We start from the raw sequence: 24,960 nt of genomic DNA on the forward strand, positions 1-24,960 counted from the left end.
GGCTGGCCTTGAGCTCACTTTGTAGCCCAGGCTGGCCTCGAACTCGCAAGGATCCTCCTGCCTCAGCCTCCCGAGTGCTAGGATTACAGGCGTGCGCCACCATGCCCTGCTGCTCACAAGTTTCTAGATGAAGCTCTAAGTGTAGTACCTGGATTAACTCATTGGATCCTCACAAGAAACTGGTGCTGTGGGCATTGTTTCTACTCCATCCTACGGATAAGAACTAGAGAAATGGCTGTTTTCTGGGGACCACACTAATGTGAGCTGGAACCCAAGCTCAGCCAGTCTGGCCTCGAGCATACAGGCAGTGCTGACAGATGTTGGCTTGGTGACCACTGCATGACCCATCTTGTGTGCAGGACATCTGACCACCTGCCCTGGAACCTGGAATGGGAGCCCTCGAGAGCAGGGACATCTGCTGTGCAGATGTCTGCAGCTGGATGGTCTGACTCACAGCTTTCCAACTTTATCAATGGTTTATCAGGGTGCTTTCTTTTGCCAGTACGAGAGCTGGAACCCAAGGGTGCTTTACCACTGAGCTACATCCCCAGCTCTTATGACTTTTTTTGTTTGTTTGTTTGTTTGTTTTTTCTTCCGGTACCAGGAATTGAACTCACAACCTTGAGCTTGCCGGGCAGGCGCTGTGCCACTGAGCTAAATCCCCAGCCCTCTTACCACTTTTGAGACAGGGTCTCACTAAGTTGCCCACCCAGGTGGGACTCTTGCTAAGCTGGGAAATCATCCTGCTTCAGCTTCTCTCAGGGCTGGGATTATACATGAGCCACTATGCCCAGCTCAGGGCCCTAAATAGGTTTCTGATTTATAATTTGAACCTACAGTGGGCTCACCAGGACATAACTCCATCCACTGTAAGTCAGGGCATCTGTCTTTGTGGTGTCCCCAAGGCCTACGCCTCCACTGGCCACAACCCAGATGCTGCACAATACACTACTAAGGCAGCAGTAATTCAGGGAAGGCTCAGCAGCGGCTCTCAGCCCTTAGTGGGCACACATACAAGAAAATGAACAAGAATGCAGACTGCCGCCCTGGACCTCGGAGACGCCAAGACGCTAAGAAATAATGCTCCAACTCCTGGCTCCCTGCCTGCGCCTCCTGCCTCTTTCCCTAACAGGCTGAGGCTGCAAGCCCGACCTCTGGACAGAGCAGCAACCACAAACCAGGCAAGCTGGGAGGCCTGGGGGTCCTGCCCCAGAACCAGGTGAGAGCTGTGAGGAACGGGCAGGCAGGCGATGATCTCCAAGCCTGAGGAAGGCCAGGGACCTCACGCTGGCCAGGGCAGCCAGGTGGGGAGGCAGAGGGAAAGGGCCGGCACCCCAGCACTAACTTCAGGAGTCCTGGGATCTGCAAAGGGCTGCGAGAGGCCTGTGGAGGGAGCTGCCTCTCAGCTTCCCAGCACCAACAGAGCAGCTTGATCCAACTCCATCTCCAGTCTGACCTCCCGCTCGCCTCAGGACACCCTGTGCTGCACCCGTCTGCCCAGGCAGGCCAGGTCCCTGTGTGTGAGCCTGGTCGCTCTTCCCTCTGCCCTAAATGCCAGCACCTCCGTCCCACTCTCCTTCCTCTACAGTCCAGCTCGGCGCTCCCTCCTCCATGAAGCCTCCCTAGATCACGCTGGCGGCTAGCTGTCTGGGCCCCACACAGCTGCCCTTTGTTTTTTTTAATTTTTCTTATTTTTTGTCTTTTTGAGACAGGGTCTCATTCTGCAATTCAGGCTGGCCTTGAGCTCACTTTGCAGCCCAGGGGGCCTCGAACATGCCTCAGCCTCCCGAGTGCTGGGATGACAGGTATGCGCCACCACACCAGGCTCCACAGCTGCCCTTTGTGCCTGGGACCCATCCCACCACGGGAGTGAGCAGAGACCACGTCTGTGTTGCCCACTCCTTCCATGCCTCTTGAAGACCCGTATCTGCACGCTACTGGAGAGTGCAGACACCCTAGGGGGAACCCAGAGGCGTCTGGGAACAGGGTATCCACTTCGTGGCTCCCACATCCTACCTGCCACTACAGGTGCAGAGCGACAGGTCAGCAAGTGTGAGGCAGGGAAGCCCTGGCTGCAACCCACAGGTACAGATTCAGCGGCGCCCCCAAACACTGACCTGAGCCAGGAGCAACTGGTGGCTGGACGAGGGACCCCCCCATCGACAACTGCTCCCCAGGGGGTGGGACCAGTGTGGAGGCTTTGCCCCCAGGAGGCGGGGGAAGCAGATTTATCCCTCCTGTGCTGGCGGGCCGGGCTCGGGGGGTCCCTGCTGCTCCTTCCTTCTTCTTTATGTTCTAGAGAGGAGGGGAATGCAAATCCGTCAGTTGTGCTGAGGTCCAGCTGTATCAGAAAACCCCTGAGGAAAGTGAGAGGGACCCCTAGGCCCCCAACACCAGTATAACCAGAAGATGGTCCTATCTAGCACCTTCACTGTTGAGGGCTATATTCAATGCAGCACAATTGTGAATCTACCAGCAATATGATTACTGAAAAATCCAGCTCCTGATTTCACGCATCATCAGGGAAATGTACATTAAAACAATGACACACCATTAAACACCCACCAGAAGGCTAAATGCTACAGCATCGACCATCGCATATCCACAGGGATATGGGGAAATTCATGCACTGCTGCAGAGGTTTAAGTCAATAAAACTGCTCTGAAAAAGCTACTCTGAAAGACTTGGGGAAGAGGGATGCCCAAAGTATGTTGTATACATGTACAAATACGCCAGCATGGACCCACTATTCTGTGTATCTGACATGCACTAGAAAAAATAATACATAACAGAATGAGCAACAGCTCAGTGCAGGAACTTAGGCACTGCAACCCCACTCCTGGAAGCAGACCTGGGAGCAAGCATACATCTGTACATACAACAACAGGAACTCCAGCACGCACAGAAGCTCTATCTGTAGTCATGCCAAAAGAGAAACTACTGCGTCCACCCGGGTAAACTGGACGGTCTTACAATGGTATGTATGCCACAACAGTGAAAAGGGACAAGCCACATGCACCAACCGCAGGGCCTCTCATGGCCAGTAATTACACTGCGTGCGAGAGGGAGAAGCCATACACAAAAGAGAAGAAAGTATAGGACTCCACGTGGGAAAGCTATAAGCAAGCTCTAGCACCTTTGAGACTGGGTTGGGAAGTACCTGGTAGGGACAGGGAAGGGGCTTCCCCAGTGCTGTAGCCTTCTGCTTCCTAAGCTGGGACAAGTTTCTATGTTTGTAAGTTGGGTTTTGTAAAATTCACTGAGTTCTGCACTTGTGATGTGGGCATTTTTATCTGTGTATATTATACTTCAACAAAACATTTGAAAAACACAAAACTGAATGCCAAGCGTGAGCCAGAAAGCAGCACAAGTTACACAGATGAAGACGGCAGGGCTCCCTACTTGGAAGCAGCAGCTTAGTCGTTCGGTGAGATGGGCAGGCCTCTGGGAGCCCCGCTGTGCCAGTCAGACCTAGTGCTAAGACCCTGGTCAGGTCCTGTCACCTCTCTGCACCTCAATACCCTGGGCCTGGAGAAAGGGAAGGGTGTTGAATTGCATGAGAAATGCCTGGAAACACTACCTGGCCCACAGCTGATGCTCATTAAATGTTAGTTTCCTCCAAGCAAGAGAAAGAATCACATCCCAACCTGTCCACTGGACTGGACTTGTATTTTCTCTTAAGGCCATTTGGCCAACTTCAAGGGTCCCAAATCATCACCAGTGGGAAGCAGAAAAGAGGAGAAAGAGATGGTAAGTAAAGAGGAAAAGCATTATTTCAGTTACAAACTTTCTTCACAAAGCAAACCCACTTGGTTCCCCAAACTCTTGACTCCAACTCCAGCTCCCTGATCTACGCCCGCAGCCGAGTACAGGCTGAGCTCTGGCAACCCCGCCCACCCCAACTGTTCCTACGCAACAGGAGCCAAGTAACAGGAGCCAAGAGGGGCCACTCCGAACAGAGACGCAGGGAGCCAGGACAACACCACTGCCCCAAGCTGCCCATGACTCCCAGCACCCACCGATCCCTTCCAGCCCAGAGTACCCCAGGCCTCCTTACTCGAGTCACAAGGCCAAGACCCAGCTCAGGAGGAGCACACAGACCCCTCCTCGCCCACTGTAACAGCCAGGAAGAAACACCAGCTGTGGCAGCAAGTGAGCAATGCTGCCTCTCAACTCAGAAGCTTGAACTGTCTTCATCTCCTCCTACACCCTGGTCCCTCTGGGAAGCCTTGCTTCGGTCCCTAATTACGGCCCTTCCTCTGGGCGTTCATAGCACCATGGCAACCCTCAGTCAGAGTCTCTCCTGCCATGCTGTAACCACACCTTCACCTGCCCACCTCGGCTCAACTCTGAGCTCCATGAAAGCAGAGGCTGCTATGGACCAGGTGCAAACGGGGCACAGGCAGGTGGGCTGTGAATACCAGCTGCACCGATGGAAATAAACTCTGAGGACAGTGGCAGGCAGGGCTGGGCACCCACAAGCCTCATGTGACCATGGTCAACACAGCCACGGAAGGCAGGACTCACTGCGATATTGAGCTTGATGGTCTGGCCCTCCTTGAAGCCCAAGTCCAATTTGGGGCCTTGGTCTGGGTTCTGGGCTTGTTTCGCAAACTCGCTCTGCTGTTTCACCCACCTGGGGAGAGAAGAGGAGGCAACAGTGAGGCAGGAGAGAGCATCTGCCTGCATCAGCACACACTCGCCTCGGTCCAGGATGAGGTGGGGGTGCGAATGAGGAATTCAAATCCCCGCTCCGACACGTACGCGGCTGTGTGCACGTCAGTTCCCCCCATGGCTAAGGATCCAAGCCTTCAGATGCTTGCGAACACGATGAGACCCCTATACAGGATTCTAGCACTGGGCTTCAGGACGTGCTGTGAGGGCCTGGCCTGCTCCTTCCCAGCCGCTGGCATAGTGTGGGCACAGTCCTCATCCATGGTGAGACAGGACAGAAGCGGAGGCCAACACAAAGGTCCTCAACCTCAGTATAATGCTATCTGGCAGCCACCAGGGACAAGGGTGCCTGCACAAGTGGCTGGGCACTGCCCACTTCTTGGCAGTCAGTGGCAGAGCCCTGCAGATGGCAGAGGAGCATTTTTGTGCCCTGTCTTTCCACAAAGGACACAAAGGCATCTGCTGGGTGGCCTGGGAATCAGAGTGACCCTTTGACACCGGGAGGAGCAGGCCTAGAGAGACTAAAGGAATGTGACAAGGACTCAGCTCTCAGGGGCTGGCGAGGAAGACGGAACTCCTCCAAGGCTGGGGAGCTTACAGGGATGGCAGAGACAGGCCCTGGGGAAAGGGTAAGACCTCAGTGACAGGGACAGCAGAGTGGACAGAAGCTGGCCTGCCTGTGAGGAAGACTGCGTTTTCCTGAGGGTCTGCTAGCACACAAACCACACACAGCTGCTTGTGCACCCTAACCTGGGGCGTCGGCCTGTCCAGAAAAAGGCAGGAGGCGTGAGCCTTGTCTCCCAGAAGCACTCACTTGAAATGGTCCTGCAGTGCCACGTTGAAGTCAAAGGCATCACCTCGGTCTCCGAAGCCAATTCCAATAAATGCCCGTCGCCCTGGGAGACAATACAGGATCAACCCACTTGCCCAGGGGCAGAGAGCACCTTGTGATGAGGCGGCAGCCAGACCCACACATACCATTTCCATCTTCGATGCGGATGACGAAGTACCTGCTGGAGTCTGTCACGCTCTCCACAGCTGTGCCAGGAAACTGATCCACTGGTGCCTGGGCAAAGAGCTCCCCTGAAAACACAAGTGGGGTGAGCCCTGAGCCCTGCCAGCCTGGGGCTTCTATCACAACACTAGAGCCTCTCCCTTGCAAGGCGACTCTGGCAAGCCAAGGCAGACAGGCAAACTTGCTAAGGATTCCCATCAAATCCTCTTTCTTTCATTGTTTTTTTGAGACAAGGTCTAGTGATATAGTTCAAGTTGGCCCTGAACTCACTATGGAACCCAGTCTGGCCTTGAACTCGCAGCAATCCTCCAGCCTCAGCCTCCCAAATGGGATTACAGGCGTGCACTACCGCGCCTGGTGTCCATCAGATCCATTCTTGCTGAAGGGAAAACAAAGGAACATAACTAAGAAACGGTCTGAGTCAGAGGTGGCTTATGGGTCAAACTGGTCCATGGTTTTACTATCTATTTAATTTAAAACCAAACTACATGTGAAATAATCCAGACTTCTGGCTTTCCCTGAAGTTACAAACTCATCTAAAGATGGGCCTCCATTCTCTCATGACAAGGCTGGGCTGGAGCTGCTACCTACCCATTCCACCCCCTTTACCCATGTACACGACCCGCTGAGGGCCTGAGGCCCCGGCTGAGCGAGCCCTGGACAAGGTGCGCCAACCCTTCAAAAGGCCTTGACCACCGGGGAGATGGTAGGAAGGGCCTCCAGCCCTGTGAAAAGGAGAAGGAAGTTTCTACACCTACGGCAGATTCCAAAGCAGGCTGACACAATCAGTCTCAGAGATGGGGCAAAAGATGGCGTGGACCCTTGGGAAATGCAGCCCTTTGTCAATGCCAGCTCCTCAGAGCTGCCTCAAGGCACACAAACCCATGAGCGCTATGACTGTTCTATTTGCTGGGCTGCTCTGTCAGTGCTGGGGTTTTTTTTTGCTGTTCTTTTTTGTTTTTTTTGTGCTTGCCAGGCAGGTGCTGTGCTGTTGAGCTACAACCCCATCCCCAAGTGCTGTAAGTATTGAACCAAGCATCTCTACCAAGTCCTGTGGCTTAGAATGACTGGGCAATAAGGTTGAACCCAATCAAAGGGCTGAGGATCAAGGGGCTGGGGATTTAGCTCAGCAGCACAGCGCCTGCCTGGCAAGCTCAAGGTCGTGAGTTCAATTCCCGGCACTGGAAAACAAACAAACAAAAAAGATCGAGCCTGCAGCTTCTTGACAATTTATCCACCCCCAGTGTGGTACTTTGGGGCCAGGCCCACCTAGATGCCGGTGGCCTACAGCTACATTCTCAACCAGGGGCGATTTTGCATCCCTTTCCCATTGGGACAGCTGGCAAAATCTGGGATCATTTTTGGTTGTCACACCTTGGGAGATCCTACTAGGGACTGGCAGGTAAGAGGCCAGGGATACTACTATGTATCTTATACTTCTCATGGCCCCAGATGTCAACAGGGCTGAGGCTGAGAAACCCTGGAAAGTAGGTGAACGTGACCTGAGCTAAGGGGACCGGGGACGGGCCCTACAGGTGATACTTGGCCCTGTGCAGTGGCTGTCACGTTATGTAGTCATGTTCACGTTATGTGTTATTTCCACTGCATGTTTATACTGATGGGAAACATTTCTTTTGTTGTATTGGGATTTGAACTCATGACCTCATGCTTGCCAGGCAGGCACTGTGCCATTGAGTTATATTCCCAGCCCCAACATAGTCATGTTAAAGTCACAGCCCCCAGGTTTCCTAGGAAGACTACTGCCACACCCTTGTGACACCAAATGGGATGTCCCAGACATTCGCTGCACGCCCCCTGGCCCACACAGCAGCCAGCTCTTCAAAGTCCTTTGCAGCCAATTCTGCTGTCAACCCCATGCTCCAAAGGAACAAACCAATGCCCTGGGTCACCTTACAGCTCATAGAGCAACGGGATAAATGTCTGCTCATGTCGTATTTCCAGCAACCTTGTGAGGGAGGAACTAGCACGATTCTCCTTTCAATAAAAATGGGGCCAAGGCTCCGAAGGTCACGTGCCTTGCCCAAGGTCGGACAACTCAGGCAGATGCGGGACAGTTCTGAGAAGGCACAGCGGTTCTGCCTCTACATCGTGGCACTTCCTTCTGTTCCACAAAGGGAACTCTCCACGTTAGAAGAAAGTAGGCAATAGAAGGCCACGGGTCCTGAGTGGGTCCTGTGCCCAACGGATCCCCAACCCAGGCTGGGAGATTCCAGGCATGTCGCCCTCCAGGGTCACCCAGGGAGATGTCCTCCACAGAGATGGAATCTGCCCGCTGAGCCCAACGCAGCCCAGTAACGCCCGTCCTTTCGCCACACAAAGAGCTGAGCAGGAGAGTTTCCAGCTCCTCCAGTTATCAGGCGTGCTCAGTTCTGGGGAGTTACCATTTGGCTGATAAACAGAATTCCTGAGTAGGAACCCAGCTCCGCAGCCTGAGGCAAGCCTCTCTTCCAGGAAAGCGCTGGGGCTTCCTGCTTGCTACTGGGACCACCCTGCCGGTGTCTTCTCCCTGGCCTCCAAAGGACCCCCGAAGGGAACAGGGCTTGACAAGACAGACTCCTTTCTATACCTGAGGGCTGTGTTTTCAACACCTGACCCATGAATGGGGGCAGCTGAGAGGTACATGGGGTCTCCGATTGCCATAACCCTGAGCAGCCTGGCCAGTCCTGGCCACCTCTGCCTTCATCGTGTGGGACATGTGACATCTCAGTCCCCTGCAGCCTCTCCTGCCTTTACCTGAGGTCCTGTCCTCCAGCTTGATGTAGGCCACCTTCCCTTTCGCAGTGATCCTCAGCCGGCCACTCCATGATGGCTGGTCCAGCTGCCATTCCGAGGCCCTATGGGGACAAAAACCACTGAGCCTCTGCCAGAGGCTGCTGCTCGCTCTCCATTGTTGGGGACAAGAATGGGAAGGGCCGCCTGTTCCAGACCAAGGCTCGGCGAACTTTTTCTACAAAGGGACAGTAAATACTTTTGACTTTGCAGGCCACACAGCCTCTGTCACAACCAGGCAAGCTTTAATTATTTTAAGGAAATATTTTCTACCGAGCATGGCTGTTTTAATAACACTATACAGACACACACTGAAGCCTGAAACTCTCACAATTTTCACACTATGAAATAGGTTAAAAAAAAATTCCCCCAATGATTTAAAAATGTAAAAACCATTCTTAGCTTGTGGGCCATTCAAAAATAGTATGTTGTAGCTTGCTGACCCCCACTCTATAGTGCGGACCTTCTTCCAAGTGGGATTTCCTTCTGGTTTCCTTCCCGCAGGGGAAGCGGCTGGGGGAGGGGGCAGTTTCTGTTTAAGACACTGCTGGACCATGGCGGTCAGAGTGCCCAGCTGGGACCCTGAGGCCATCTTAAAGGAAAAGTACAGGGGAGCAACCATCCATAGAAAGAGAAAAGTAAAGTCACACTAGAAAAGTGAACGTTTAGGAAGTAGATTCTGAAGAGATCCCAGGCAGAAAGAAACCCATGAGACCATAGACCAGGGTTGGCGAACATTTTAGAGCTTTCAGGCCTGGGATATAGCTTGTTGGCACAAGCGCCTGCCTGGCAAGCGCAAGGTCCTGGGTTTGATTCCCGGTACCAAAAAAAAAAGGAAGAGCTTTCAATAACAAACAGCCAGCTACAGCACGTGTGTCACAGGCTTGCCACCGCAGCCGGAGACCAATAAGCAACAGCCTCTTTCAGCTTTTAAAACAATCAACTTCAAAAAAAAATAGACTTCAAAGCAGCAGTTTAGTAAAACCCCTAAATACCAAGAACTGCGGGTGTTTCCAGGAGACATTTCTTGGAAGTTCCTAAGCCTATGTCAGCTGTCAGGAAGTGTGGATGAAGATTGTTTTGTGGGCCACATAAATGCACACGCTCAATTCACCAGTCAGCAGACCTGGTTTCGGTTCCTCTTACCAGGGCAGCGGGCCTCTGCTTCTGGCTAAGGAGAACTGGAGGGTGACATGCCAAGGCTGGCACTTTCCTCTATGCCAAACCAGCTAGGCCCAACATCCAGTAACTTCACTCTTTAGGGGACCAAGAGGCACCAAACCCACCCTACTCTGAGACCCAAAAGCACATCAGGGTAGATGTCCATCCCCAGTTTGGTGTCCCACTTCCAGTTTGCTGACAGAGAGCAAATGTATTTTTCTTATTGTTGCTGTTATACTATTTTTAAACTCCATCACGGGTGCAGAAAATTCACTATCGGCCTGTGCTAACACAATCGGGAAGTAGAAGAGAGCAGGTAGGTGGACGCTCCATAGTTCTTTTGCAGCTGGTCAATCCCGTATTTCAGAATCACTTTGTACACCCTGGCTTCAGCAGCCACCCCTCTCCTCAAGTATCAGTACCCCGCCACCACTCAGGGACACAGACTCGTTACCTGTATCAAGGGTATCTTTTTTCACACAAGGTTAATGAAATGCAAACAACACAAAAAGGTGTACAGTGACTCGCAGTTAAATACGGGTTCCCCTTCCTTAAGGCAGTTCCCTATGGTCCTTTGCAGAGATACTCATCCTTTGCAAGCGTTTGTGTTTATGTCGCGGGTGAAAATTACACAAGTGCGGACGGGTTTCTCCCGACTGCAAGCTGGGATCCAGGGTGACACCCGGGGGAAGGGAGCTGGGCAGGAAAGGGCCCCCTGGGCGTCGGCCATCACCAGCCTGAAGCTCCCTGGGTCGGGTCCCTTTGGCAGGTGCTGGGCTCCCGCCCCTCCGCTCGGGGAATTCGCCAAGGACAGGTCCTCCCCACCCCAACGGCTTTCAAAGACCCCTTCAAGGCCATTAGTTAGCCCTGGAGGAGAAAGTTCTGGGACACCACCTCCCCAACCAAGTTCATGGCTCCCGGCAGCCTGCCGGGGTCCCCAGGCGCTGGGTTCTAACGGCTTCCCCGCCGCCTGGAGCCCCGCGCCTGGTACTGAGACTGCCCCAACTCTGGGCCCCCCTCTTGCTCTGGCCTCCAGCTGAAAATCCCCAGCATCACCTCCCGCTGGTCCCTAAACTGGAAAGGGCCGTGCTCGGCTCCCGTAGTGGGTGTGTCGGAGCGGCGGGCAAGGGGCTGGGCACAGGGGTAAGCCAGGGCCACCCGGAGGTCACCTGTAGCCACGGTTGGTGGCCCGCGGTGGAATGCGGTAGACGTGGACCTCCGGCTTGACACAGAGCACCGACTCATACTCGCTCTCTTCCATCGCGACGCCCGGAGCCCACCGCACTTCCGCCTCCCTCTCTGCTTCCGCGGGACCGGAAGCGCTGCGGCTCTATGACCAGAGTCTGGCTAGAGCGGCAGCTCGCGGGCCTCAGCGCCTCCCGGTGCGTGCGCCGTCTGCTGGACACCTTGGTTCAAGACACGCGGCGGACAGGTTCTGGGCACTCCATTGGCCGTTCCAAGAGTCTTCTCCTCCACGCAGAAGCCCTTGACCGCGTCAGAAAAATCCACCCTGGAGGCTGGGGATTTAACTCAGCTGCACAGCGCCTGCCTGGCAAGCGCGAGTTCGTGAGTTCGATTCCCGGGCCTGGGAAAAAAAAAAAAAAGAAAGAAAAATCCCACCCTAATCTGCGGTCTGATTGAGGGTCATCTCCCACCTCCATTCTTCTGCTTAGGACCCAGCTCGCCCTGCACCCCCTAACCCTTCGTTCCCCCTCTTTCTGCAGACTGTCACCAGGGCTTCCCTATCCTTCAGGTGTTGTGATTTACACGCCCCGGGCTCCAGGTGGCCTAGCTCAACAAAGACTCTATTTTAAAGAAGTGAATTTTAGTAACGTTAGTAATTTAAGAATCATCCCTGGCTGGTGATATAGCTGCGACACAGCACCTGCCTGGCAAGCACAAGGTCCTGGGTTCAATTCCCCTAACCCCCCCACCCCCACCTCAAATCACCTTTGGCTTAACATGGATACATAGAACATTTTAGGGGATACAATGCTTCCTTGCCGTCAACTTCTCACCTACCATTCTCTCATTAATTTCAAGAGGACTGTATTTATTGAGCAACTAGGATGTGCCAGGGTCAGTGTGGGGTCCTTTTTATCCCAAATCTGTGTCTCACTGAACACTCAAACTTTCTTCTCTCCCTGCCTTTTTACTCTGTATAAGCTCAGTATGGGATTGATCTAACCAATACAATTTTTTTATTGTGGTAAAATATACATAAGATAAAAATTTACCATTTTAAGTTTTTGTTGTTAAATTTGGTGCTGGAGATTGAACCCAGGACCTTACACATGCTGAGCACATGCCCTCCCCCAAGGCTCCACCCCCAGCCACTTTATCCATCTTAAGGATACAGTTCCGTGCAGTTGGGTACATTCACCAGTGTTGTGTAAACATCCCATGATGTCCAGACACATTTGTTATCTCAAACAAACTCTGCAGCCATTAACCCCACATTTCCCCCTCTCCCCAGCCCCTGGTAACCCCTACTCAACTTTCTGTGTCTATGAACTTGCCTATTCCGGGCACATCACATGAATGGAATCTTACAGTACTTGTTTTTACGTCTGGCTTACATTTCTTTTCATAACGTTTTCAAGGTTCACCCATATCGTGGCAAATATCGAAATCCCATTCCTTTTATTTTTTTTTTTCTGTCTTTGTGAGAAAGGGTCTCGCTATGCAGTTCAGGCTGGCCTTGAGCTCACTTTGTAGTCCAGGCTGGTCTCAAACTCACAACGATCCTCCTGCCTCAGCCTCCCAAGTGCTGAGATTACAAGCATGTGCTACCACGCCCGGCACCATTCCTTTTAATAGCTGAATGATATCCCTGTCTGTTTTGTTTACCCATTCATCTGCTGATGGACGTTTGGGGTGTCACTGCCTCTTAGCTATTACAATTAATGTTTTGATGAACATCGGTGTACAAATGCTTGTTCAAGTCCTTGTCTTCCTGCCGGGTCCTATGATAGTTCTGTGTTCGGCTTTCTGAGGACCCTCCAAATTGCTTTCCAGAGGAGTGACACCCAGTTTCATTCCTAGCAGCAATGCACAGTGGTCCCAGTGCATCCTTGCCAACACTGGTTATTTGCCATGTTTTAAAAATATATAAGTAGCGTCATAATGGATACGAAGTTGACCTCTTTTAAAATTCTTTATGTGTATTGATTTAACCAATAATTTCAACTTTGCCCTTTATTTTTCCAGTACTGGGGATTGAACTCGTGGCCTTTTCACTGAGCCTTTTCCCTGGACCTTTTTATGTTTTTATTTTGAGACAAGGTCTTGTTAACTCACTAAGCTGCCCAGGCCACACTCAGACTTGCTGTCCTTCTCCACAGCCTCCCGAGTGCTGGGATCACAGGCGTGTACCACCATGCCTGGAAGTTCTCCCTCTTATTTTTTTTTTTAAAACTTTTCTTTTCTTTTTTGTTTTTGTTTTGTTTTGTTTTGTTTTTCCGGTACAGGGAATCGAACTCACAACCTTGTGCTTGCCAGGCAGGCGCTGTGCCGCTGAGCTAAATCCCCAGCCCCTCCCTCTTATTTTTTGGTTCCGTCTCATTTTCTGAAGGTCCAGGATGGCAAAGGGGAGGAGAAGAGAAGTCAAGAGCAGAGGGGCAAGAAGGTCGCAGCACCACGCAGACAATCCCCCCCCAGCTTCTCACCATTCTTTTGATTTGCCTGCTCCCTTCCTGCACTGTGAGCCTCTTGAGAACAGGACCACACCCCTATGTCCCTGCCACCTTTCTTTCTTTCTTTCTTTCTTTTTTTCTTTCTTTCTTTCTTTCTTTCTTGTCGTTTTGAGACAGGCTCTTGCTATGCAGTTCAGGCTGGCCTTGAGCTCACTTTGTAGCCCAGGCTGCTCTCGAACTTGCAATGATCCTCCTGCCTCAGCCTCCCGAGTGCTGGGATTACAGGCGTGCGCCACCGTGCCCGGCCCTGCCACCTTTAGAGCCTGTGTGCAGCAACACAGCGGGGCTTAGTGTGTGCGCGTGCACATACTCAAAGGGCCACTTTCCAAAGCCAAGTGCCCGTGTGAACACGGGCCACCGTGCTCTCTGATGTCTTGCGTTGATATGTGCTGAACAGCACGGGACAACAGGGCATCCTAGGAGTAGCGACGGTGGCCCGCTGGTGAGAGAAACTTCCAGCTAAGAGAGGACAGGCCCTCAGGAGCCGTGCTCTGGGAAGCAATCCATCAGCACCAAGTTCCATGGCTCCTGCCCTGGACGCCAAGTGTCACAGGGAACTGCCCTTCTCATGGGCACGAAGCGAATCTGCTCTGTGCCCTGGTGCAGCCAGGGCTTAGCTTTCAGCTGTGTTCAGTCTAACAGAGCCAGGCATGGAGCACCCTCCAAATGCCAGGGCAGCGCGAGGGGCCCACTGAGGTGAGGCCACTACACCTTCCCTTCCTCGGAGCTCATGGATGGAGGAGACTGAAAGAAAAAGTCATCCGCAGCACAGAAGGACAGGTGCCTTGGGGGATGAACACACGTGGGCCCCAGGAGCAAAGAGCCCCCTGAGCAGGGCCTGCAGGGCAGGCTGTCCCGGAGAGGCCACCTTGACATAATACCCCCCTGTGAGGTAGGCAGGGTGACGATTGTCATCCTCATCGCATGGTGGGGGCCAGCAAAGCAGTGGCAGGCCTGGGGGCATGACACTATCCTGTAGTTGGGGAAGGTTGGACAGTCCCTTGCCTTAAACCCTGACCACAGGGCTGGACGCTCCCCAGACGCATCCCCAAACCTCTGTTGCTGAGGACAGTTGGACCTGCCATTGACTCCCGGCTGAACTGCCCTGGTACCAAGCGAACTCAAGTCAGCAGGCAGAGGAAGGCTGCGTGTGAGCACAGGAGCGGCACCAACACCTCACCGTGATCCTTCCAGCTGCTTCCTGGTAGGTCCAGAGCCAGGGTCGGGATTGATGTGAGCAAGCCTTCCTTGGCATCCACCGGAAATATACATTTTATAGGTCATTTTTCTTTCTCTGCTGTGTTTTCCTGCCATCACAGACATTTCTGTGAGAAATCCCAGTATTTCTCAGTTGGGGATCAAAAGGCACCCAATGCTAAAACATTCTTAAAAAAAAAAAAAAAAAACCAATTTAAAGCTTACTACAAAGCTACAGTGCAGCATGACATAACAATAGACATTGAACCAAGTGTGGTGGTGCACCCCTGTAATCCCAGCAATCAGGAGTCTGAGGCAGGAAGATCATTGGGAATACAAGGCCAGCTTGAATTATATAGTTGAGACCTTGTCTAAAAAAAAAACATAGCCATATCAGTCAGTGAAACAGAATGAGAATCCAGAAGTAAATCCTCACATTAGCAGTCATATGACTTTCCATGAGTATGGAGGAGAGGGTGACAGAATGGAGAAAGAATGGTCTTTCACCCAATGGGGCTGGGACAAGATCTTCACATACAAAAGAATGAAGTTGGGTTGGGTCCCTGTTTTACCCCATATGCAAAAAGCTACTCAAAATAGATCACAGGTGCAAATGTAAGAGCTAAAAGCTATACAAGTCTTAAAAGCAAAAGAGGGCCGGGCATGGTGGCACACGCCTGTAATCCCAGCACTTGGGAGGCTGAGGCAGGAGGATCGTTGTGAGTTCGAGACCAACCTGGGCTACAAAATGAGCTCAAGGCCAGCCTGAACTGCATAGCGAGACCCTGTCTCATAAAAGCAAAAAAAAAAAAAAAAAAAAAGCAAAAGATAGGCATAAACCTTCATGACCTTGGATTATGATAAAAGGATCTAGTGTATGTTAGCTATGACACAAAAAGTTTAAGGAACAAAAGAGAAAAACAGATAAATGGGACTTCAATAAAATTTAAACAATTTTGTACTTCAAGAGACTGATAACTAAAAAGAAAATCCACATAAATGGAAGAAAATCTTTGCAAATCATAATGCAGTAAGGACGTTGAATGTAGAATTTATAAAGAACATTTACCATGCCACAATAAAAGATAACTCAATATAAATAACCCAATATAATTTCCAGAGAGGATATACAGATAGGCAATAAGCACATGAAGGCTGTCCAGTGTCATTAACCATCAGGGAAGTAACAATCCAAATCACAGTATCATACTCTGGTTTTTCTTCAGATCGTGTAAATCTTTTGCCTTTTACCAAATCACGGTATCATTTTCCATCCACACCAACCCAAATGCCTATCATCTGATGAATGGATCAACCCAGTATCCTATCTACACCATGGAATATTATTCAGCCAGAAAAAGGAATAAAGGGCTGGGGTGTCGCTCAGTGGCACAGCACATGTCTGGCATGTGCAAACCCTCGGGTTCTATCTCCAATACCCCAAAAGAAAAAAACCAAATGGAATTTTGATGCTTGCTACAAAATGAATGTACTTGAAAGCATTCTAAGTGAAAGAAGCCCATCCCTGAGGACCACACACTGTCTGATTCCATTTACGAGAACTATCCAGAATAAGGAAATCTATAGCATCAGAAAGGCTAGTGGTTACCTGATGCTAGAGGTGGGGAGGGCAGCTAGGAGGTGCTGACCAAGGAATTTTTTGGGGGGTGATTAAGAGGTTCTGAAATTGCGCTGACCGGGGCCCAACTCTGCGTATCCTATAAGGTACTGAGTTGCACAATTTCAAAAGGTGGATGGTATTGGTACGTGAATTACACCTCAGTAAAGCCACTCACAGAAAAGGGTACCCAGGGCTTTGCGAGGGGTGCTAGTCTGTGCTTGCCACCCTTACCCTGAGTCTGTCCTTGGCCTCCTGCCCCTCTTCTGGGCCTGGGGCTTCCCCCTTCTTGTCTAAATTCTCAGCCACAGATGGGGCCAGGTCTCCTCTGGGGCCTCTGCCCCACCCAAAAAACTTTAGGTCATGGAATGTTGGGGCCTTACACTTCCAAAGTTCAGTGGACAATGAGGGGGTAATCAAACGGCCCAAGAGGGGTCACCCAGCTCTGGGGCAGGAAGGCTCAGAGGAAGGGGGAAGAGAGGACCCCTGGGGGTCTGCCTACAGCCATGACCTCTCCGCGCAATGAGCTGAGGAGAGGGCGCCTACAGAGTGGCGGACCGCTGGTGGGCTGCGGCGCGACCAAAGTCGCCACCCCCACCTTGTTGAGCTCATGGGTTTATAGGGATGGCTGTAATCAAAACAGCAAAAAGAGAATCGAAGGCAAGAAGAGTCCTTGGGGAAAGCTGCGTGTACGCCGTCCCTATCCCCTCCTCACCAGGAACGCCGCGGTCTCAGCAAGCTCTGCGCAGCCGTGGGGGAGGGTGACCTGGCGCGCTGCGCTCGGTCCTGGCCAGCGTGCTGGACCCTTTAGGGACTCTTTAGAGCAGCCAGATCAAGACGGCATTACTCTGGCTCGAGGGAGGGGACGGCGGATCTCCTTGCAAACCTGGGGCAAGAGTCTTGGCACGCCCCCAGTGCCTGCTTCTCCTCAGATCATTGCGAGAATGAGGAAAAGGTGTAGGGGCATTAGGCGCGGCCCGCCCTCTGTTTTGCCGCTGTCCCTTCTTCTGCCTCCCGCCGAGCCAGGCCCCACAGGCTCCATCGGGGCTGCTGAAGCAGCATGAGATAATAGGATGCCGGAGACCCTGACGCAGTTTTTCCTTTGCAAACACAGCAGCCGACGCCCCTCACTCGGTGCCCTGCTTGGCTCCCGAATGATGGCCAATAGAAACACCCAGATGGACGCGGAAGACCAGACTGAGGACCCAGGGCTCCAGCCACGTCCTGTGCTGAGTCCCATCAGAAAGAGGGCTGATGCCGAGTCCACCGTATCAGCAATCGGCCAGGTAGCGACTTGGCCTCATGTTCTGACACCTCCACTCTCAGCTGGCCCCTTTCCTTTTCCTTGCCCGGGGTTCCTCCCCATATGCTTTAAGTAAGACTCTGTTAGGGTCTGGGGATTTAGCTCAGCGGCACAGCACCTGCCTGGCAAGCACAAGGTCGTGAGTTTGATTCCTGGTACCGGAAGAACAACAAAAACAAAAACAAAAAAATTAAGGCTCTGTTACTGATGATAGAAAACCCAATTCAAACTGAATTAAGCAGGAATAAGAATATATTTGCTTAGGTAACAGAGAAATCCATCATCATCTTCAGGTATGGCTGGCTCAAGGTGCTAAATGAGTATCTTTTGGTTCTGCCTTCCCCTGTGTTGAGCTCATTCTCAAGCAGCCTTTCCCTACAAGGTGACAAGGACTTCCTGGGCCACCTCAGGCTTCCCTCTTCCTATCTTGAATCCTCTGACTTAGCATCCCCAACAGGAAGACACCCCCTTCACAGCAGCTGAAGCAAATCTCTGCTATTACTCTCATTGGCCAAGATGTGGTCACATGCTCATGCCTGAGGCAATCACCATGGCAAAGGGGAGTGGCCTGGATTTCTTGGTACAATGGTGCTCAAGTTACTGGTTGGCTTCACTGAACTCCAGGAACCCAGTGGAGAAGAGAAAGTTCCCACCAAAAGAATGCTGGCTTCTGTAACAGGAAAATGCTGGAGAGCAAACCAAGGCTCTCTTACATAATCCAGCAGGTACCCTGCATGGCCGCCAGCCCCCCTCATAACATTTATGTTCCTCTGGCAGCTCCTCAAGGCCATCCATACTCCTCCCTGGCCCCTAGGCTTCTGTGTTAGTCAGTGCTCCATCACTATAACAACTATCTAGGAGCACTGACTTGTTGAAAGAAAAGGTTTATACTGGCTCACAGTTTTAGATGTTTCAGTGCATGGTCATGAGCCCCATGGCTTCTGGCCATCATGGAAAGAGTGTGTGGCAGAGCAACACACCATTCACCTCTTAACCCCGAAGCAAAGGAGAAAGAGGAAGAGGAAGGGCATGGGATTGGCCATTGAGGCCCTCAAGGGGGAAGCCACGCCCACAGTGACCCAAAGACCTCCCACTAGGCTCCGCCTCTTAAAGTTTGTTCACCTTTCAATGGGGACAACCCAGGGAGCAAGCGTTTTCCGCACAGGCTTTGCAGAACACTTAGCCAAACCATAGCAGCGTCCTCCAGCCCCCCACCTCTTTCCATCCAGTCTCTCTCTCTCTCTCTCTCTCTCTCTCTCTCTCTCTCTCTCTCTCAAAAAGTGCCCAGTTGCATGCGCTGAAGACAGAGAAGCCCAGCTTCCTCAGGGCCAAAATGTCACTGTAGGGGTGGGAATGCGGATTGGAGTAGAGGGGTGCTCAGCTTGTGCAGGACCCCGGGTTCAATCCCGGGCATGGGAATAAAACAAACAGTCGAAGTGAGAGGGCCTGGAGGGCGGGAGGCTTGGTGGGAAGCCTGGGAACATCCTGGCTTCCTTCTCTGCCCATTCATTTTCCCCGCAAGCAGAGTGGTGGGGCCCCTGTCCTGCTCTGGCTACTCGGCCTTGGGCGTGGCCCCGTGCCTCTCCAAGCTTCGCTTGTTTCCTGTGTGTGATGGAAACTACGTGCCCCAGGCCCTGCCTCTGGTGGGTGCTCACTGGCTCCATCAGAATCTTTTATTATAACAAGTTGGTCATTTAATGCATGGAGTCAGGTCGTTAGACTTGGGGACCAGCTCTACGTCACTGGCTCAAGGTCACCCAGCTGCAGAGAGAGAGTGAGGTGGTGATGGAGGCACAGAGCCTGAGCTCTGGAGCAGGGGGAACTGTGAATGGCCCTCCCTCAGACTCATGGGGTCCCTGAAGTCCCCAGGGTGCGCTCCCCAGCTGGCCTCAGAGGGGCCTCCTGGGCTCCGACTGACACCGACCCCAGCTTCCTGCCAGAGCCCTTGCTGCTGGGGACAGCTTCCGCCTGGGCCAGGCCTGCACCCCAGCCTCTCTCCCTCCCACTCAGCATTTCCTCTCCCCAGTGCCTTCCCCAGTGAGCCCCCAGGATGTCCCTGACCCTGAGGCCAGGAGCCCCCCACCGAGAGCTGGGGTTCGCACCAGCCCGCTCTGTGCCAGCACCATGGGCATCTCTGTTCCAGGCAGACTTTCCGGATGCTGCAGAAATGCGCAATGAGAAGCAGCTTTTGTCAACTCTAGGAGGGGCAGAGACGGGGCTCCAACACACAGAAGCCTCTGAGGAGGGGTGCTCAGAGCTCGGGACCCAAGAGCACGGGCCTCCAGAAAGACCAAGGTGAGCTGGGGCTTCTGAGAGAATCCACTGTAACCCAAATGGGTTACAAATGGGAGGCCAGGGAGAATTAACCCAAATGGGAGAATTAAACCCCCAGAGCGAGCAGGCCAGCTGGTCCAGCAACCTGTACGGGACCAATCTCACTAAAGAATTATCAGCGTTAAACTTGCGTCTGTCCCCCTCCACCAGGCCCCAAACTTCTATCACATGTCTTCTTTTTTGTTTGTTTGTTTTTTGGTACCGGGAATTGATCTCAGCACCTCATGCTTGCCAGGCAGGTGCTGTGCCGCTGAGCTATATCCCCGGCCACACATGTCTTCTTCGTTTTTGTTTTTTTTTTTCTTTTTGAGGCAGGGTCTCGCTGTGCAGTTCAGCCTGGCCTTGAGCTCACTTTGTAGCCCAGGCTGGCCTCGAACTCGCAAGGATCCTCCTACCTCAGACTCCCGAGTGCTGGGATTACAGGCGTGTGCCACCATGCCCGGTCCCCCACGTGTCTTCTTGAAGGGGCATTTATATATATATATACTGTTCAGCCTCAGACCCTTTATACTTAGTACTATGCCTGGCACATACATAGTAGATGCTCAATAAATATTTATTCACTGAATTGGTAGAAGAATGAATAAAAAGAGGCCAAGAGGCCCAGCAACTCATGAAGATGCACATGATGTCACTGTTATTATTCTCTAAATATTGTATATATTTAAATTTTTTTTTCTAGAGTGAAAATATGTTCTTTCTAAATAGAGAGCCGAGGATATAGCTCAGTGGCATAAGCACCTGCCTGGCAAATGGAAGGTCCTGAGTTTGATTTCCGGTACAAAAAAAAAAAAAAAAAATCAAACCTAAGTAGAAAAAATCAAGAGAGAACCAGGGGGGCTGGGGATATAGCTCAGTGGTATAAGTGCCTGCCTAGCAAGCACAAGTTCCTGAGTTCGATTCCCAGTACTGCAAAAAAATAAAAATAAAAAAATAAAAGAAAGAACCAGACAAAGAAAAAAAAAAAGCATATTTATGAGCCAGGTCTGGTGGTATACATCTATAATCCCAGCACTCTAGGAGGCTGAGGTGGAAGGATCACAAATTAGAGCCCAGCCTGGGCAACTTGCAAATTAGCCAAACCTAGGCTCAAAATAGAGATAAAAAATGCTGGTGTTGTAGCACAGCACAAAGGTCCTGAATTCATTCTTCAGTATCCAAAAAAAAAAGTTATTTTTTTTTTTAGCACAGGAAGGATTTTTAGCACAGGAAAGCCTATAATGTTTATTGAAAAAAGTACATTACAAAATTGCACATGTAAACCAGGCGTGGTGGTGCATGCCTGTAATCCCAGCACTTGGGAGGCTGAGGCAGGAGGATCTTTGTGAGTTTGAGATCAGCCTGGGCTACAAAGTGAGTTCAAGTCCAGCCTGAGCTGCATAGTGAGAGCCTGTCTCTAAGAAAGACAACAACAACAACAAAAAAAGCACATGTAATATAACAATGTAAAAACATTCAGTTATTAGAAGATAGCAATTAAATTTCCATTAAAAATATATGCTTGTAGCCGGCTATGGGGGTGTGGGCCTATAATCCCAGCATTGAAGAGGCTGAGGCAGGAGGATCATCTTGAGTTCAAGGCCAGCCTGAACTACACAGTGAAACCCTTTCTCAAAAATCTAAAAATAATAGTAATAATAAAATGAAAATGAAAATAAAATAAAATAAAAATAAGTGCATGCATAAGAAGTAGAGGATAAAGGCCTTTATCCCAGGGCCTTCACACCAAGCTACATCCTCATCCCCTTTTTAGTATTTTTTGAGATTGGGTCTTGCTAAGTTGGTTAAATTGGTAATTGCCCTACCTAAGCTCAAACTTATAATCTTCCTGCCTCAGCCTCCCAGAGCAGTGGGAGTACGTGCATGGACTGCCACCTCAGGCTCAAAACTATAAAACATTCTTATTTTTTACAAAATATGAAAGTGGCACCAGAGAGACACAGATTCAAATCCTGAGCTGCCATCTTAAACTCTCTGACCCTGGACTTGGGTCTCTCAATCTCTCTCAATTCCAGTTCTCTCTGATTTCCTGTTTCTGAAACACAGTGACTAACACCAGAAAGAGTTAAAGCCTAACTCCCCCGACACTGACATGAGAGCGTCTGTGACTCGGAGGATGCTCATCCTTCATTTGTTCTCCTGTGCATTAAGCAGACTGCGCGGAGAAAGGAAAAGAGAACTGAGAGCCCCAGGCCTGGAGCTAAGGATCCCCTTGTTTGTTCCCCCAGGAAGAACCTGGAAGGGACCAGGGAGCTGGGTGCAGGCCAGGCCTGGGCCCATACAGGCAGCGAGCTCAGGGTGCTGTCTTCCAGGCCCCATGCGATCCCAGAAGGACTGCAGCAGCCAGGGACGGAGCCCGAGGACCAGCAGGGAAGACCGCGCAAGCCAGGGACCGGGGAGGACCAGCCCCGCGAGGGCCGCCAGGTAACCCAGGAGACCTGGACGGAGATCCCGACAGGGGCGTGACAGGCCCCAGGCCCCATTCCGATGCGCCTGCATTTGTTTCCTCTTTGCCTAGTGTGTGGGTCCCTGGGATTCGGGAGCCCGCACCGAAAGGGTTTCATCTTGATTCCAGAGGGGCGCACAGGGTGTGCGGGGCCAAGGGGTCGCGGGGCAAGGTGGAGATGAGGTTCGGTGTCCGTCGGAACTCACTTCTGTACACCAGGACTCCTGAAAGCTGCCCCTGGGCTGCTCGCCTTGTGGCATGTTGCAAGACACTGTCAGACGATGGTGCCCTTGCCAAGTCATTTAACTAAAGCATTCCTTTTCATTTATTTTTAAGATTATTTCTCTAACAGCTTCAGTAGGGTACGATGGACGTACACTTGCGTGTATTTCAAGGCTGCACTTTGATGTCTGGACATACAAGGGGTGGTCAAAATATACGGTAAATATTTCAAAGACCTACTATAGTAAAGGGCACACTGCTATTAATTTCCCCCAAAATACTCCCCCTCACTTTAGACGCCGTCATCCCCTCATTCTTTTTTTTTTTTTTGTACCAGGAATCGAACTCAGGACCTTGCGGGTTTTTTGTGTTTGTTTGTTTTTTTTTACATGTTTAAAAAGTTGTTACCATCCACCATAGTTCGGGTCTCTATATCTGGGAACCTCCCGCGCCTTAAGGGAACAGGCTGGTCCTTCCTGTCACTGCGGATTCGCTGGTATTCTCCGCAGTGTTTCCCTTCCGTGGACTCTAAAAGTGAACCTTCCTTTGGCCTGGCTTCTTTGCCTCTGTGATCAATCTGCGAATCATTTGTCATCGTCCCTGTCAGTTGTTTCTCCTCGCTGTTGCTGAGGAGCGCGCTGCTGTCTGGGTTGTGGATGTCCTCTTCCGTTCGCTGCTCCATGGACCTCCACATCATTTCCAGCTTTTTCTTTGTTTGTGGCCCAGGACCTCTGAGTTATAGCCCAGCCCTAGTTTCCAGATGTTCCTATTACAAATCAAACATCGACGCACACCCACGCATAGAGACTTTGGATTCTCTGGAGCGGATACTAGGAGTGGAGTGGATCGCATGCTATGAGCACGTTTCATGTATTAAGAAACTGCCTGCAGTAAACCAAGTGGTTTACCAGTTAACGTCCCCACCAGCAATGAATGAGAATTCTCTATCATTCCCAGACTTGATGCAGTCGTCTTGTACATTTAAGTTTTTTTCTTTTGTTGTTGTTTTGTTTTTTTGTACAAGGACTCGAACTCAAGACTTTTTGCCTGCCAAGCAGGTGCTTGTGCCACCGACCTATATTCCCGGATCCTAATTTAAGTTGTTTTGTTTTCTTTTTTTGTCTTTTTGAGACAGGGTCTCGCTATGCAGTTCAGGCTGGCCTTGAGCTCACTTTGTAGCCCAGGCTGGTCTCGAACTGGAAAGAATCCTCCTACCTCAGCCTCCCAAGTGCTGGGATTACAGGCGTGCCCCACCACACCCTGCTAATTTAAGTATTGAAGTAGGTGTCAAGTAGGAATTCATTGAGGTCTTCAAAATGTATAATATATGTTGCAAAATGGGAAGAAAATATTCAAATATTCAATGTATCAATATCCTTAATTTAAAAAAATCTCAGCCAGGTGTAATGGCGCATGGGTATAATCCCAGCATTTGGGAAGCTGAGGCAGGAGGATTGCTGCGAGTTCTAGGCCAGCCTGGGCTACATAATAAGTTCAAGGCCAGCCTGAAATGCATAGTGAGACCCTGCCTCAAAAAGAAGAATAAATAAATATCTCTTGGTCCTAAATAAGGGAAGTTAAATAGTAAAGTTTTACTAGTCTGAATATTCAAAGCACCACAATCAGTTCAGTAGTCTACTAAAGTTTGAAGAAGGGAACAATGTTTCAGCCTACATACCAAATAATGCTATGCAGAGCCAAGTGTGGTAGCCCACACCTATAATCCCAGCACTTGGGAGGCCGAGGCAAGAGGATCATTGTGAGTTCAAGAGCAGCCTGGGCTACAAAGTGACCTTAAAGCCAGTCTGAACTGCATGGCGAGACCCTGTCTCAAAAAGACAAAAAAAAAAAAAAAAAAAAAAAAAAAAAAAAAAAAAAAAAAAAATAGGACAATGGGTTTTGTTGCATACATGTTGGATACACATCTGGTACGTGGTATAACATAGCTTGATTACTCTCCGTTATTGCTCCCTCCCACTTCCTTTCCCCTCCCCATTCTCTTCCTCATCTCTAATACTCTTTCTTCTACTCTCCTGCCACCCCTCCCCCAACTCTAGATTCCTCATATGACAGACAGTGTGGGACTTTGACTTTCTGAGGCTGGCTTGTTTCTCTTGATGATCTCCAGTCCTGTCAACTTTTCTAGAAATGATATGATTTTGTTCTTCTTTCTGGCTGAATAATACTCCATTGTATATATCTTTTTACATCCTACATACTCGACTCCTGTCAGATATTTAACAAATTTTTTTTTCTGTTCTATCTGTTGTCTTTTCATCCACCCCACCTTTGTAGTACTAGTGATTAAATCTGGGAATGCTCTGCACCAGACTATGTCCCCAGTCTTTTTTATTTTGAGACAGACTACAGCGTTGCCCCGGTGGGGCTTGAACTCCTGATCCTCCTGTCTCAGCCACTCTTAGTGCTAGGATTGTGGGCGAGCAGCCATGAATCCAGGCCCCCCCTTTTGTTTTGATTGAGTTCTTATTCTTGAATTTTGGAGCT

At 50.8% G+C, this 24,960-nt stretch overlaps 2 protein-coding genes across 8 annotated transcripts in view; one reads left to right on the plus strand and one right to left on the minus strand.

Moving 5' to 3' along the window:
- The window catches only part of Necap2 (NECAP endocytosis associated 2), a 14,717-nt gene extending 3,728 nt beyond the window's left edge, over nt 1-10,989 (minus strand). Inside the window, exons 1-6 of the mRNA XM_005409827.2 lie at nt 10,810-10,989; nt 8,444-8,544; nt 5,653-5,757; nt 5,489-5,570; nt 4,528-4,636; nt 2,118-2,295 (exon numbers count right to left, since the gene is read on the minus strand). Coding sequence (XP_005409884.1) covers nt 2,118-2,295; nt 4,528-4,636; nt 5,489-5,570; nt 5,653-5,757; nt 8,444-8,544; nt 10,810-10,901 — 667 coding nt within the window. The 5' untranslated portion in view covers nt 10,902-10,989. The remainder of the gene's footprint in view (nt 1-2,117; nt 2,296-4,527; nt 4,637-5,488; nt 5,571-5,652; nt 5,758-8,443; nt 8,545-10,809) is intronic.
- Nucleotides 10,990-14,171: 3,182 nt separating this feature from the next.
- Nucleotides 14,172-24,960, plus strand: part of Spata21 (spermatogenesis associated 21) — a 35,414-nt gene continuing 24,625 nt past the window's right edge. Inside the window, exons 1-4 of one of the 7 annotated variants that reach the window (XM_013507384.1) lie at nt 14,172-14,539; nt 17,265-17,436; nt 19,597-19,748; nt 22,100-22,211. In XM_013507384.1, coding sequence (XP_013362838.1) covers nt 17,305-17,436; nt 19,597-19,748; nt 22,100-22,211 — 396 coding nt within the window. In that variant the 5' untranslated portion in view covers nt 14,172-14,539; nt 17,265-17,304. The other 6 variants (XM_013507383.1, XM_013507381.1, XM_013507382.1 and 3 more) reach the window with 6 other exon arrangements.

The sequence above is a fragment of the Chinchilla lanigera genome, unplaced genomic scaffold, assembly GCF_000276665.1.
Source record: "Chinchilla lanigera isolate Chin_1 unplaced genomic scaffold, ChiLan1.0 scaffold00126, whole genome shotgun sequence".
NCBI classification, from domain to species: Eukaryota; Metazoa; Chordata; class Mammalia; order Rodentia; family Chinchillidae; genus Chinchilla; species Chinchilla lanigera.